At 39.6% G+C, this 16,498-nt stretch overlaps 2 protein-coding genes across 7 annotated transcripts in view; one reads left to right on the top strand and one right to left on the bottom strand.

Moving 5' to 3' along the window:
- cops2 (COP9 signalosome subunit 2) overlaps positions 1-2,584 on the bottom strand; it is a 28,795-nt gene extending 26,211 nt beyond the window's left edge. For all 3 annotated transcript variants that reach the window (XM_078530275.1, XM_078530276.1, XM_078530277.1), the window contains exons 1-2: positions 2,459-2,584; positions 140-253 (exon numbers count right to left, since the gene is read on the bottom strand). In XM_078530275.1, coding sequence (XP_078386401.1) covers positions 140-253; positions 2,459-2,512 — 168 coding nt within the window. In that variant the 5' untranslated portion in view covers positions 2,513-2,584. The remainder of the gene's footprint in view (positions 1-139; positions 254-2,458) is intronic.
- A 733-nt stretch (positions 2,585-3,317) lies between these two features.
- galk2 (galactokinase 2) overlaps positions 3,318-16,498 on the top strand; it is a 110,472-nt gene continuing 97,291 nt past the window's right edge. For 3 of the 4 annotated variants that reach the window (XM_078530270.1, XM_078530273.1, XM_078530274.1), the window contains exons 1-3: positions 3,318-3,402; positions 8,741-8,829; positions 14,152-14,275. In XM_078530270.1, the coding sequence (XP_078386396.1) occupies positions 3,356-3,402; positions 8,741-8,829; positions 14,152-14,275 (260 nt within the window). In that variant the 5' untranslated portion in view covers positions 3,318-3,355. Of the gene's footprint in view, positions 3,403-7,378; positions 7,462-8,740; positions 8,830-14,151; positions 14,276-16,498 lie in introns of all 4 variants that reach the window. The other variant, XM_078530272.1, reaches the window with a different exon arrangement.

Here is a 16,498-nt window from a genome sequence, read left to right as displayed (position 1 = left end):
TTCTAGACTAAAAGAACTAGATTCCCTCAGTAGGTATATAATAAAAAAAACCACCTTCAAAAGGTGATTTTCAAAAAAGCTATCAACGAAAGATGCTCTTCTTATTTATTACAATATGTATTTGACTAAGTAAAAGAACCTTCTGGAAGCTGCTCAGCGCTGCTTTAGGATCATCCTCCTTCAATGCTTTGGAATTGTAGTACTGATTTTCCAAATCCACATTTGGCTCTGAGTTACTGTCTTCAGAATATTCCTGTTGGTTAAAAGTTGACACAATAATCCATAAACAGACAATAGAAAACAAGAGTCACAGCCAACATGAAATAATCATTAATTAAAAACTTTGATGGTCCTATATGATGGTTAGTGCTATAATTAATAGTACCCTGCTACGAAATTAAAAATAGCATTCACAAACATTGAACTGACGACAGTAGGAGTTGAGAAAACAAGACAACAGAATCATCCCGGATTAATGATTATATCTTCACTGAAAAATATAAATGATAATTCAGCTTCCTCACACTCTGTCTATTAAATTCTCCTCAATGATTGACAGCTATGATCCCCAAGGTTTATGTCATAAAATGAAGAATCAATCCAGATTGAAAAGAAAGCCCATTTAAAAACAGTCAGTAGTCGGGGAGTGAGGTTAACTGGATTCTTATTTGAAATAGGCAATACACACTTGATGGGCCAAAAGGTCTCCTTCTGTGCTCTATTATTCTATCCATAGATTAACTCTAAAAACAACTGGCTGTTTAATATGATCCCAGATGATATTCCAAAGATGTTTCAGTAAATTATTCCTCACACCATTCAGAAAAATGCGCAGATTAGTTTCACAAGTAGATCAGGACATACCACACAATTAAGAAATAGATACCAGAAATGAGGTTTGTCACTGAGATTTTAGTAGAACTTAATAGTGAATGCATGAAATTTCCATCTTATATCTTTACTCTTTCATGGGAACTGGATGTCACTGACAAGGCCAGCAATTGTTGCTCATCCCCAATTGTCCTCAAACTCAGCTTACTTGGCCAGTTCAGAAGGCAGTTAGGAGACAGGTCTGGAGTCACATGTAGGACTGGGTAAGGATGGCAGGTTTCATTCCCTAAAGGGCATTTGTTAACTAGATGAATTTTGACAACAATTGATGATAGTTGTCACAATCACTATTACTGAGTCTTATATTCCAGATTTATTAATTGAATTTAAATTTCAAATGGGATTTGAACACGCATCCTCAGAGTATTAGCCCAAACCTCTGGATTACTAGTCCTGCGACATTACCACTTCCCCATACCTCTTAAGATTTCTCTACCTGAATCACGAAACTCACCTGATTACAGATTATGTTCTTCCAAAATTGGATTGTGTTTGGAGACCATGTTGAAAAATGTAACACTAGGATGCAATATTATTAATTACCTGTCATTGTGGCCGTAGTGATGGAAGCAATTCAAGAAAGTTAACTAACAATTTTGAAAAATACTAAATTCAGTACATTTTCGTAAAGCCTAGTGACAACACTGGAAATAGTACTGGCTATAGTTTAGATTATTTTTAAAAAGGAAAATTAGGAATAGATGGACTGAATCCTTCCAACCCACATAATTCCTAAAACCTAAGATCAATTTTGTAACTTTACAGCACTTCATTTATGCCAAATTATGTCCATTCATAGTTCAGGGTAATTTTTTTAAGTGTGCACTTAATTTAATTTTCAAAAGAATGTCCCACATCCACACTAAAAAACATAAAGCATATACACATACAAACAAAAATTACATAAATAACTAAATATTTAACACTATATAAAAGGGCAGCTACCTAGTTTAGTTCCAACATTATCAATAGTAACATGTAAAATATGACATTAATCATGTGGGCAATCGTATCAAGTGTTCAGAGGTAATCGCATTGCTTTAAGACGAAAATTCTGAAGTGTTATGTTTAGAGACTCTCCATTTTCGTGTTAACGGCTACATAATTGGGAAACGGTTGCTTTTGGTAAACCTTGACTAGAACTTGTATAAACAGACACAAGAGGATGTGTAAATGTTGTGTTTCTAGAGGGAGAACAGGCCCCAATCTGTTTCCACCTGACCGAGTGGACTAGGCCCGCCTCGTCAGGTTAACACATATCCTGGATTTATCATCCAAAATAAAACCCATTGTGAAGCTTAAAAAAATATATATATACTATGAATCCTTATAAAACCAGCGGGGTTCCTGTCCGTAAGGAAATCCCGCTGCTAACTACCATGACCGGGGAGCTGGAGATCGGTCACTCAGAGCAGCCAATGTCCGGGGGTGGGAGGGGGCTGGGGGAAAGAGTGGCCTAAACCATACCTAAAAACCACTAAACACCGGCAAATACAACCATGGGGGCAACGGTAAATCAAAGAAAGGTCAAATCCCTTCGGGGAATACGCGACATTAAAGCCCATACCAAGTCATAGTCTTCCTCATCATCGCACATAAAGTCATCCTCCATGTCAGACATCTTGGAAGGAGTTTGTGTGTGTGTGCGGCTCCCACAATCCCGCGCGGCTTTCAATTTGAGCGGCCGGGGAAGTTATTGGGGGGGACACGCGCCCTAGCAACCGAGTGACGGTGGAGGGGAAGAGATTGTGTGAGACACTCATCCCCCCCCCCCCCCCAGCAACCGAGTGACGGTGGGCGGAAAGAGATTGTGTGAGACACTCATCCCCCCCCCAGCAACCGAGTGACGGGGGGGGGGGGGGGGGAGAGAGATTGTGTGAGACACCCGTTCCCCCCCTCCCCAAGCAACCGGGGGGCGGGAGAAGAGATTGTGTGAGACACCCATTCCCCCAGCAACCGAGTGACCGGGGGGGGGGAGGGGAAGAGATTGTGTGAGACACCCGCCTCCCAGCACCGAGTTTGGGGGGAAGAGATTGTGTGAGACACCCGCCTCCCAGCACCGAGTTTGGGGGGAAGAGATTGTGTGAGACACTCATCCCCTAGCAACCGAGTTTGGGGGGAAGAGATTGTGTGAGACACCCGTTCCCCTAGCAACCGAGTGACCCGGGGTGGAGATTGGGTTTTGGAAGGGATGGAAATGCTGCGAAGGGGGACACAATCTGCCCGCTGCATTTTATGCAATGCCAGGCGTTTGCTTCAAATTTATCCTTCCCCCCCCCTTCCCCTTTCTTCTCTATCATTGTCCCTTCGCCTCAGCCCGTGTGTCCCAGAGGTTAGCAGGATATCCGCGATGGGCGGAACCGGGAGTTTCTGGAGCTGTTAACAGCCGCTCGGCGCCGGGAGTCCGTGCTGAGTCCCTCAGCTGTCGATCTGAGAGGGGGAGAGAGAGGGTACTGAAGGAGGAATGGCGACCCCTTCCCGAGAGTCGGTACAGGTGGCAGACAGCGAAAGGTAGCCGGCACTTGCGGCCTTGCCCTAGTTTGACAGAGACGGCCGGGGTTTTATAATAGATCCGGAGGTTCCGCGATGGGACTGATTAATATTATAGCTTTAAATAAAAAACGGGAGTCACGAGGTGGATTTCACTGTTTTTTCCCTTTCGTTAATCTGGAATAATAAAAGTGTCGAACTGTCTGTCCCCCCTCTATATATTAAACCTTTCACAAGATGCTGCCCACAGTCTGAGACGATGGAGAAGACGAGCTCTTAAAATCGACAGCACTAAGTTTATAAAGCTATTCAGAAAAAAAAAATATTTTAGGCGGTCACGGTAATCTGAATTGTTCTGATCGGCCGCGAAAAGTTTATTTGACAGACCGCGTACCCCAACTAATCTCAAACAGCCGCTTCAAGGCAACTGTTCAGGTTTTTCCTTGTATGCCAAAATCACATGAGCTGTCACGGGACAAACCTAACCTAACAAACCTAACCTCCTTACACTGCTCACAGTTTGCTCATGGAGCAGTGAAAATGTGTGCGGGACGAATGGGCGCTTAAAGGAAAGCAAGGGTAGTCGGCACAAGCCTTCACGTTAGCAGTAGACAGCAGTGGCTTTATCGGCAAATGTACATGGATTTGGCTCGCCCAAGGAGTACGGCCACTTATTTTGGAAGTATATGGTCAGGCTCAATTCAAAAAAATGTCTCGTTGAACATGAATGTGCTTCAGAATTGCCGCTTCTCGTGGCTGTTCAACCCACTTAGTTATTGTACGTGCCCAAAGGGGAAAGAATGCAATCTATGAATAACACACCATTCGCCTCACATTTTGTGTTACACTTATTTTCATGCGTTAATGCCAATGATGTCGAGGGAGGAAATGAACTGAGCCGGACTGCAGGGTTGCTTGATTCGTCAAACTAAATAAATTGCATAAGAATTTTTGCCAGTTTCATGGATGACAATACTCCAAGTTCAAAATTATCTAAGTAAATGAATTGGGCAGGACTGAATAAAACAATACATTTAATACAAAAACCAACAGAGTATAAATATAACAGAAATTCCACTTTCACTGCTACGTAATTTAAGATGCACTGTGGGGGTGAACAATGGTGGTATAGTTCACTATCCTTTCATCTCTTGGTCCAAGGCTTGAATTCAGCCCAGGCAAAATATGTTTTTATCAGCAGGGGCCTATGTCTGGGATGTTTGGACCTGAATTTACTGAAATGCTTCTAGGGTTTTTGCCATTACGGTGCAGACATTCTAGATGTTATCTTGAACTGCAGCAGTGCATGGTGCTTTTTGGTAGGGAGTTCCAGGGTTTTGACCCAGAAAGGAAGGAACAGCAAAGTATGCAAGTTGGGATGGAATATAGCCTTGTAAGGTCACTTGGAAGTGGTGCGGTTCCCATGCATCTTCTGTCTTTGATCATTTTGGTGGTGGAGGTACTGTCATAGAAGCCTTGGCAAAGCATTTCTAATGAGATAGATGAAACAGCAGCACAAAGAGAGATAAATGGTTTAGACCTAATCATCATTAAAGAGACATGATTACAAGGTGATCAAGGTTAGGAAATAAATCTTCCAGGGTGCACAACATTTTGAAAAGACACAATGGAAAAGGAGGGGGTTAGCACTGAGGATAACATAAGGACAGTAGTGAGAAAGAATCTTGGCTCAGACCAGGAAATAGAATCACTTTGGGTGGAGTTTAGGAATAACAAGAATCAGAAAACACTGATGCGAATGGTATATAGGACCTCTAACAGTAGTCGTACCATTGGACAAAGCATGAAGAAATGGAGTTTGTAACAAAGGCAATATAATAACCATGGGAGACTTTAGTGTTCATATAGACTGGACAAATCAAATTAACAAAGGTCGTTTGGAAGATGAGTTTGGAGAATGCTTTTGTGACATTTTCCTGGAATAACACATTATCAAATCAACTAGAAATAAACCTATTTTAGATCTAGTATTGTGCAACGAGGCAGGTTTTTTGGTAATCTCATGGTAAAAGATCCTTTAAGAAAAAGCGATCATATTACAATTGAATTCCATATTAAGTTTCAAAGTTACATAGTCCAGTTCCAACCAAGTGTCTTAAAGTCAATTACAGAAGTGTGAGGGGAAAGCAGTCTACGGTTTATTGGGTAAATAAAAGGTATGATAGATAAGAATTCAAAATGTTCCAACAAAAATGCACTCCCATTAAAAAACAAACATCTCAGCAAGAAAGATCCATCTGTGGCTTACTTGAGAAGTTAAGGATTGACTAAAATAGTCTTATAATATTGCAAAGATTAGTAAGCCTGAGGATTGGGAGTGTTTTAGAAACAGCAAAGGGCAACCAAAAGTTGATAAAGGAAAAAGCAGAATGAGAGTAAACTAGTCAGGATTATAAAACAGATTGTAAGAGCTTTTACAAGTATATAAAAAGGAGGACAGTAGCTAAAATATCCATTGGTCCCTTAGAGGTAGAGACATGAGAAAGTATCATGGGAAATGAAGAAATGGCAGAGACATTGAACAAAAATATCTTGTGCCTGTCTTAACAGTAGAATACACAAATTAAAAAAAATGAGAAATGGAGGATAACCAAGGGGATAAAAAGAGTGAGGAACTTAAGGCAGTTAATATCAGCAGAGAAAAAGTATTGGTGAAACTAAAAACCAGCAAATCCCCAGGACCTGATGGCCAAAATCCTAGGTTCGAACAGAGGTAGCCTCAAAAACAGCGGATGTATTGGTTATGGTTTTCCAAAATTCCCTAGATTCTAGAACAGCCGTGGCAGACTGGAAGTTAGCAAATGTAATACCAATATTCATGAAAGGAGTGAGAGAGAAACAAAGAACTACAGGCCATTTAGCCTGACATCAGTTGTCAGGAAAATGCCGGAATTTGTTACAGTAATAAGGAAGTAGTAACAGTGCGCTTAGAAAATCATAGCATGATCAGGCAAAAGCAACATTATTTTACGAAAGGGGGAATTGTATTTGACAAAATTAAGAGTTTTTTGAGGATGTAAGTAATCGAGTAGACAAAAGGGAAGCACTCATTGTAGTATACTTGGATTTCCAAAAGGCATTTGATAAGGTGACACTCAAAAGGTTAAAATGCACAAATCAGTGCTGGGGCCTCAGCTGTTTACAAACTATATTAATGACTTAGACAGAGACCTAGAGTACCTGTAAGGTATCTACGTTTGCTGACGGTACAAAGTTAGGTAGAGTACAAGCTGTGAGGAGGACACAAAGAGGCTGCAAAGAAATATAGACAGGTTAAGTGAGTGGGAAACAACGTAGCAGATGAAGTATAATGTTTGGAAGTATGAGATTATTCACTTTGATGGTAACAGAAAAGCAGAATATTTTTTAAAAGGCCTGAAACTCTTAAGTACTAATGTTCAGAGGGACTTGGGGTGTACTCGTACAAGGAACACAAAGTTAGCATGCAGGTACAGCTAGAAATTAGGAAGGCAAATGGCATGTTGGTCTTTATTGCAAGAAGGTTGGAGTACATGAATAAGGAAACCTTGCCACAGTTATAAAATTCTTTGGTGAGACCACACCTGGAGTATGATTCCACTTCTAAGGAAGGATATGCTTACATTGGAGGTGTTATGGCAAAGTTTTATTAGATTGACTCCTGGGATGATAAGGTTGTCGTATGATTAGAAGCTGAGTAAATTGAGCCTCTACTCTTCTGCAGTGTAGAAGAATACAATGAGAAAATTCTTCATTCAGAGGGTTGTGAATCTTTGGAGTTGTCTACGCGGATGGTTTTGGATGCTCCATTGTTGAGTATGTTTAAATCTGAGATGGACAGTTTTTTGGTGTCTCAGGGAATCAAGGGATTTGGGGACTCGGTGGGAAAGTGGAGTTGAGGCATAAGATCAGCCATGATCATGTTGAATGGCGAAGGAAGCTTGAGGTGCCATATGGTCCACTCCTGCTCCTATTTCTTATGTTCTTATTGCTGCAGCGCATCTGGTAAAAACTACACACTTCAGCCAGGGTGTGCTGATGGTGGAGAGAGTGGATGTTTTGTGGACAGCTTTTTTTGAGGTCAGTGGTGAGTGCTATTGCTTTCCAGACCCTTTCAGTGGCGTACACTCCCCATGTCCCGTAACCCCTTGCAACAGCAAAGTCACAAGGTCTGCTGTTACATTATAAATGTTTTGAGATATGTGTGTGTTGCATTTCAAGTGTGGCACTTTTTATTAAAAATGTCTAAATAAAGAGAAATCTGGTAATTTACTGCTGGTTTCTTTTCAGAATTAAATGAAACTGCCAAACTACAAAGAAACATCCCCAGCTATTAGTCTTTGATCTCGGGCTCTGCCTATTTACAACAATTTGACTTTATTGTATGTAAATTTATAGAATGACAGCACAGAAACAGGCCACTCAGCCCAACTGGCCTTTGCTGGTGTTTATGCTCCACATGAACCACCTGCCACCCTACTTCATCTAACCCTGCATATTCTTCTATTCCTTTCCCCTGTAGGTGCTTATCTAGCTTCTCCTTAAATTCATCTATGTTATTTGCCTCAACTACTCCATGTAGTAATATGTTTCGCATTCCTACCACTTTCTGGGGAAATATATGTTTCTCCTGATTCCTTATGGATTTAGTAGATATCTTACCACTATTCTATTCTCACTATTTGAGTTAGAAATTACCATTGACATTTTTCATCTGATTTTCATACCCCTATCACAACATTGTGCAAAGGTTTGCTGTTTCAAGGATTCTCACCACAATTTAGAACATTCATCTTTCTGGAGAGGTGCAAAATAACTCTCAGCTACCCGATACAGCTGTTCTCGTAAATGCTGCGTAACAGCAGTAGAAACCAAAATAACTAACAACCTTTGCAACAGAAAAACATTGTTAAGTTCTTAGATAAAAGCGAAGTACTGCAGATGCTGGAAATCTGAAATGAAAACAGAAAATGCTGGAAAAACTCAGCAGGCCTGACACCGTCTGTGGAGAGAGAAACAGAGTTAACGTTTTGAGCCCATATGAAGCTTGAGTTTTTCCAGCATTTTCTGTTTTTATTATTGTTATTGTGAAGTTCTTAATGGGTGTGAGTTTACACATGCTGAATGTTGGGCTAAAGGAGGAGGTGACTAAGTGGAGCATTCCTTTGATTAAAAGCTTTGTGTTCTATGTCACCAGTTTACCGTGATTTTGTTTTTCATTATGTGCTTATCATTTGATATTAATATTTTAAAAAAAGTTTGAGGGCCTAGAGAATCCTGCTAAAATTCAGGTAGATGATATTCTGTCTCCTGTGTAATGCAGAAATCATTTACACTACATTTAATTTTGTTTCTTCAGGTTTATGAAACTAAAAGAGGCATTTATATCTAAATATGGTGCGCCACCTGCATTTTATGCGCGAGCTCCTGGACGAGTCAATTTAATTGGTATGTTAATTAATTTAGAATGTACTGCGGACAATTTTCTGTAAAAGCATTTTTGTAATATCTGGTATTTATTTATCTTTAGCCAATTTTGCCATGTGTTTTAAATTAAAACTGTACATTGCAACTCCTGTATTCTATAATAATACACTTCAGTAACTTCCCTCGGTACAGACTTTTAATGAAATTTGACGGACAATTTTGACACAGCTAAGCTATCGTTAACACCAGTATATAATGTTGTAAATAACATGGAGATTGTGAACATTAAAATAAATAGACTACATTGTGACATGCATCTTCTTCACTTGTCTCAGTTATCCCCATGCATTCAATGAGCAGCATGATTAGACATATTTAAGACAGAGGGAGCTACAATCATTCTTTCAAAACACGCCTCTGTGGCTAGCTGCAGATAAGCCTTGGCATTAACCTAGGCAGTGAGTGGGTATTGTACACTGTTCGATCCTAATAACATAATTGACAAGAGACTGAGAGGATAAGAGCAAAGTTCAGAGTACAAAGGGAGGCACAAGTCACATAAATGCTCCAGAAGCAGATAAAGTTATAGGAAATACTAAAATCCCTGTTAACACTGAAACAGCGATAAAAACTCAAGACACTTTAAATTGCTTACAAAGCAATGTACAGAGCATCAGCAACTAAAAGTGTAATAGGTCAAACCATGAAAAGTACACTTTCAGGGCATATGGACAGAGTGGGGAGTTACTCAAGTATGTTCTGTACATGAATGTATGAAACAGAAGAAATAAAACAAATGGGTTAGTAGCACAATTTCATATTAAGGGGTATATGGTTACCATTAGAGGTTTATATCTCCTTGAGGAAAGACAGGGACTTTAGGAAAGGAGGAGTACCAATATGATATATGACCTAATTAAATCATTGGAAAGAAAGCACTTGAGCAAGGCTGAACGAGTGGTCGAAACAGTGCGTAAAACGAAAGAGCAGTAAAGGATGCAAGACTCTGGTGGGAATTTTCTGCAGTCTGCCTGACAATAGTGATGTAGTGGGCTCCGGACCTCATTGCAGCCTTGGCCCAAACATGAACACAAACTGAATTCCAGGTGAGTTGAGAGTGACTGCCCTTGACATCAAGGTGCCATTTGATTGAGCGTGGCACAAAACAGCCTGACTAAAACTGAAGTCAGTGCAGATCGGGCAGAACATTCTCCAATGGTTGGAGTCATATGTAGGCAAAGAAAGATGGCTGTGGTTGTTGGAGGCCAATCATCTCAGCCCCTGGACATCCCCATGGTCATTCCTCAGGGTAGTGAACTTAGCCCACTTGTCTGGTTGCTTCAATGACCTCTCGTTCATAAGGTCAGAAGTGGGGCTGTTTGGTGATAATTGCACCGTGTTCAGCTCCCTTTCGAATTACTCAATTGAAGCAGCCCATGCCTGTATGCAGCAAGATCTTGATAACATCCAGTTTCTGCTGATAAGTGGCAAGTAATGTTCACGTTACATAAATGTCAGGTAGTGACTATCTACAACAAGAGAACCTAATCACTTCCCTTGACACCCAATTGCATTATCATTGCATAGTCCCCTACCATCAACATCCTGGCAATCACCATTGGCCAGAAACTAAACCAGACAAGATGCATAAATGCTGTGGACATGAGAGCAGGTCAGAGGCTGGGTATTCTGTGGTGAGTGGATCACTTCCTGCACCCTCACAGGCTTCCTACCAGTTACAGGGCACAGATCAGGAGTCTGATGGATATTCGCCTCTTGCTTGGATAGGTGCTCCTGCAACAGTTAGGAAGCTCAACACCACCTCCTCCATTATCAGCATAATTTGGCTGCAGTGTGTACTATCTACAAGATGCACTGCAGCAACTTGTGTAGGCTTAGTCCTAAACTCACGAACTCCACCAGCTTAGAAGGATGAGAGGAGAAGATGTGTGGGAACAGCATCACCTTCAAGGTCCCTTCCAAGTTACACAGAGTCCTCACTAGTGACATAATCATTCCTCATGGCCTTGTGCTAGGAAGACAGGAGCAAATCAGTTTGGGCTCCTGCTCCCCATATGTTCTTGAAATGAGTGTGTGGGTGTTGAGTAATGACAGATTTGGGCTTGCTTGTATGTTGTTCCCATGACTGAAGTCTGATGGCAGCCATTGTTTGGGATCATTTTTGGGGGAGATACTGGAGAGCTTTGGTCCCAGTTGCTGCTTTCTGAGAGGAAGGATAAGGGGAGAAGATTAGACAGCAAGAAACAATCATGAAGAAACTATACTATGACATTTTTTAACCAAGCAAAAATTATCAGAAACCCATTTTTTTTTTAGTTAACATCCTCCATTTTTGGCAAATATTAATTGCCTTTTCTGGTCTTACACAGTGATCCTGTAGACACCATTGGATTACTGGCTTAACAGTTAAGCAGTAACAATGATCAGAAGAGATGTAATCATTAATTTGACGTTGCTCAATTTCAAAAACAAAATCTGGAGAGAATACACAAGTTAATATTTTGGTTGTGACCATTGAAATTGAAGGAATAACAGCTTTTAAATAAGAACTTGAAGGGAATGGGGAAGAAAAGATAAAAAAACAGACGCTGGAGGGTGTATGGGAAGACTGACCTGTAATATGTTTAAAGTAAAAGACTGGAGATGATTAAATGGCTGAGCAGGAGGCAGGAGGACCTTTCTCCCTGGCACTGTTCGACCCTCAAGCTTTAACATTTATTTTCATTTCTTCAGGCCTTAACTATAGTTTGAACTTCATTTTCTAAGCGATAGGAACAGGTATTCTGGGATGGGTGTGTTCGGGCAGATGAGTTGGTCCAGGAGGTGAGCATCCTCTGTCTGGACACTGTATTGGTGAAAGAATCTGCATCCATTGTGTTGGCCTGCTTCTCTTCAGAGCACTGGATCCTGTTCTGTTTTCCCTGCTTACCCTGTCTTCAGATCTGACTAATGCCCTCACTGCTTGAGATATCTACATTGTTTCCGGTCTCTCTCTTGCTTTTTCCTATTGCCTCATTTTTAATATTAGCCATTTAATCATCTCCTGATTCTCTTCACATCACATCACATGGTCAATCAGTCCATGCCACTACTTTCATGTGTGTTTTTGTTTCTTTTCTCCCCCTTGCCCATGTTTGGCTACTGTTTAGAAGCTGTTCATTTTTTGAGCACCCATGAAGGATCACATACAAAATACATTAACTGCTGCTTTCTCCACTGAGGCCATTGGGCTCCCTGAGTGTTTACTGCATTTGTATTTTTACTTCAGATTGTGTGACTTAATTTAGTTTCCTTCATCAGTCATCTTATGGTGGAGTAACAGCCATCATGCATGTTGGATGCCTTCATATGTAGCTGTATGCACAAGGTGTTATTAACCACTATTGGTGATGAGATTTCTACAAATTGAGAAGAGATGACAGGACAGAAGAAAATGCTGCTTGAACCCAGGTGAAAGGGCAGTGTCCAAGTTTTTCATGAAAACAAATTATTTCAAATTTTAACAAGTGCAACAAAAGTAAGGCAACAAACTTGAAATGGGATATGACCTTAGAACCATAACTCTTAGGTGGGAGTGCATATAAACAGCTCTAAATATTTCAAAACTTTGCATTTGACATCAGTGCAAATCTAAATGGCGCAAGACCATTTACTTGCTTACTCTGATATTAGATAGAATTGGCAGGACTTACTGTTCGTGCCAGTGCTGTCAGGCTTAGTAACTCCGCCAAACCAATTCCCAGCACATGCTGTTTAAAAGGAAATATTTTGAAAGATCCAGGGAGCCAAAGTAAACAAAAAAGTTAATGAGAATTGTAAGTGGTTGATGTCAGTAGCTTTCCTGACCAGTGTGTTTTCAGTAAAATTATAACTTGTATATGATATATGCTGTTAAATATAGTAAATACACTAAAGAACAGGGATAATGAAATAGCTATAGGTGATAAGGAAGAATTTGCATCTGTACAATTCCTTAAACAATCTCAGGCTGTCCCAAAGCATTTTGCAACCAATTAAATACATTTGAAGTGTGGTCATTGTTGTAATATAGGGGAAACATGACAGTCAGTTTGCATCCAGTACTGTCCTAAAACAGGGCTAAGAAAAATGATAAAATAAATGATTTTAGTGGTGCTCATTGAGGGTTAAGCATTGGTCAGGTTACCAGGATAATTCTCTTGCACATCTTTGAAAAGTGCCATATGATTGTTCATGCCAACCTGAGCAGGTAGATGTGACCTCACTGTAACTTGTCATTGGAATGACAGTACCGCCGACAGAACAACACTCCCGCAGTATTGCTTTGAAGTTCAGCCTGCATTAAGTGGCCAGGTCTTGGAATGAGGTTTTAAATCTATGACTATGAGGCAAGAGTGCTACCATTGAGATAACATTGTAAACTGAATTAAACAAAATTGTAAAACACATTTAACATTAAGTAGGTATACTGTTGATTCTTTAAGAGAGAAACTTTGAACTGTTTACGATTGTTATGAAGGCTATAGTACAATACAAATTCTAAAGAACAAATAAAATCTGTATTCTATTCTATTTATTGGAAAATATGAGAATCAGCTGGTCACAAACAACTTTGAACAGCAACAGCAATTGAGATGGAATGATTTAAACATCATTATCTCTGGCACGTGGGACTATGTATGTATCAAATATACTTTAAATTAGAAAACTAGTTATTCAAAGTGGAATGCTTTAATTATAATCTGAATGTTGTGGGTGAAAGTTGTTAAAGTAGAATTCCCTTTACTACTCGAACAATGATTTAGTGAGCAAATACAAGCACTGCTGTTCTATACCCAGAGATCACAGATTTGATCCCTTTTGATATGTATTGGAGGATCTCAGTCTAAGTGGCATTATGGGTCTGCAGTTGGCTCAGCACTCCCATTGCCAGGAAGGTACAAATCAGTATTCAGTGACCGCTGCTGAAAACTGTATGTGTGTGATTGTGAAGACAGAATTAGGCTATGTTTTAATAGCCTAATAACACTTGCTGACTGGAAAGGGTGCCAGAGGACGCTGATACATATGTGGAACCTCATACCCCATTATGACTTAGTATTGTCAGGAAATAGAGAAGATTGAGCTGAGAAAATATTCCCTTTCATTATTATTCAGTAATTAATGGAATCTGTTCAACCTAAATGTCATACTTCAAAATCTTTTTGATTACTCGTTTGAAATCATACTTTATATGACCTATTAAGTATTTACTTTAGTAAGTATATAAAATTTGAAATATACTTATCCACTTAAGAGGCATGCATGGATGAAAATAACTTTAATCATTTATATCTTTTGCAGGTGAACACATTGATTACTGTGGCTATGCTGTGCTTCCAATGGCTTTAGAACAAGATATCTTGGCAGCTGTCACACCAACACAAACAAAACTCATCCAGCTGGCAAACACTGACCCTGTATACCTGTAAGCAATTTAATTTGAATCAGGAATTAAAGAAAACTGTAGCAGCTTACATTCCACTTTCTTAATGGACCATTATGTTTATTGAAAAGTCTTGACGGTGCTAAATTCTAACTTCTGTGAAGTTATGTTTGAAGTTAACTCTTTTAGATTTTTCTTGTTTTTAAGTCTTTTATAGTTGGCCAGTGGGTGCACCACGAGTTATAAGATCTTGGTTTGAATCTGTATTTTTCTTCACCAAGCCTATTACTGATCAAAGCCATGCTATTGGAAGGAGTGCCAAAAGGAGCCCAGGGATTTACCCATGGAGGGAAGAAGAAAAATTGGATACAGGCTACCTTGGGTTGCTGTTTTGGATTTCCAAGCAGCCAGTTAATAGGGAACCTAGAAATAGGTCACTTGGCACCTTATAACTTGGAAATGGTACATGGTATGGGAAAAACAAAGTAACAAAATGTGATGCTTTCGAAAAGTGGTCTTTGGGCTAGTGTGAAAAGGGTGGTTTACATTGTTTCTTTTATAAAGAGAAAGCCAGAATAGTATTTTACATGAAATGTTTTGAAAAAATCCTAATGACATGTTAGCTGAGATATCACTAAATACATATTTACTTTCATACTTTCACAACTAGGTGTATAATTATGCATTATTTCTGAACAGTTTTTGAAGTATTAGTTCAAACATCATAATATGAGCTTATAATATTTAAGAGCCAGTTTGTTCAAATAGTGTACATTGTTTACAAACAGATGCCCAAAGCTTCTCTGGCACCTCAAGACCAATTCTGCATGATGAGGTTTTAGATTTTGCAGCAATATAATCTCAATCTCAATCATTTTTTTCATTAATACACAATAGGGAACAGCGCTTAACTAGGCTCTTGTTTTTAGAAGAAATGTGCATTATAAACTGTTTTAAAATTCACTTTACTGTGCTTAGCCTGAGTTCCCATCTCCTACTGTTGCTATTTCCAGTAATCACTACCACTTAATAGAGCTATCTCATCTGATATAGCATCTGGCCAGGTGCTAAGTGGCATAGGTAAAAAATGATGTATCCTTTCTGAATCAATTAGTGCCCACAAACACCAATTTTCCTATTGATTTGCAGTTTGTTAAATTCCATCTACACCTGTATTTTATGCATGTACCCTTACCTGCTGAACTGGCTTTAAAGTTGCTGCAACACCACTTAATTGAAGAGTTGAGATCAGTGAATTTACCTTCCCTTTACCCCCATGTGTTTCAGATTTGGCGCACATGATATGTAGGCTAAGAATGCAAAGTGTGAAATGCATGGGGATTAATGAGCTTTATATCAATTGAATTTTGGATGGGGATACCATTCTGGATCAGAACACCAGGCGTTGATTGGTACACAAGGCAATAGAGAAAAATAGTGCAAGGAAAGAAAATTGGCAGGTGAGAATCCCACTTTGGGCATTGAATTTGGTGATGATTTCCATGGCTGCAACAAGTGACTAAGTAAGCTACACAAGTTTGTTGACTTTTAAAGGGAAACATACCATCTATGGGCCTATTTGCATGTGGCTTGGCCCAATAACAAAGCTAAATTAGGAACCATTTGAAAACATGTTGTGCTGAGTTTGAATGTGTTTGGTACATTCAGGTTAAAAATAGATAAAAATTGGTCCTTCTCAGGTTAAGTATCTAATACTTCAGTCTTTGACTAAAAGGAAGCAGCTTTTCCCTATTGTGACAGTGAAGTCAATTCTGATGGAAATTTGTGAGATATTGTGTTCAGGAATAAAGAAAAAAAGAAAGACTTGCATTTATTAGTACCTTTCATTACTTCAGGATGTCCTAAAGCATTTTATAGACAATGAAGTACTTTTGAGGTGTGGTCACTGTTGTAATGTAGGAAATGGCAGCCAATCCAATTTTGCACACAACAAGCTTCCACAAACAGCAACATGTTAATGACCAAATAATTTACTTTTAGTGATGTTGATTGACTGATAAATATTGGCCAGGACATGGGGGATAACTCCCCTGCTCTTAATAGTGGTGTTGTGGGGTCTGTTATGTCTACCAGAGGATGCAGGCAGACAGGACCTCAGTTTATGTCTTGCCTGAAAGACCTCTAACGACTAAGCACCACCTCAATGTGTCACTGGATTGTCAGCCTAGGTTTTTGTGTGCAAATCCCTGGAGATGGACCTGAAGCCACAACTTTCTGACTCAAAGGCAAGAGCACTACCAGCTG

Source organism: Cetorhinus maximus, chromosome 26 (assembly GCF_964194155.1).
Source record: "Cetorhinus maximus chromosome 26, sCetMax3.hap1.1, whole genome shotgun sequence".
NCBI lineage: Eukaryota > Metazoa > Chordata > Chondrichthyes > Lamniformes > Cetorhinidae > Cetorhinus > Cetorhinus maximus.
This window is presented reverse-complemented; position numbering and strand designations above follow the sequence as displayed.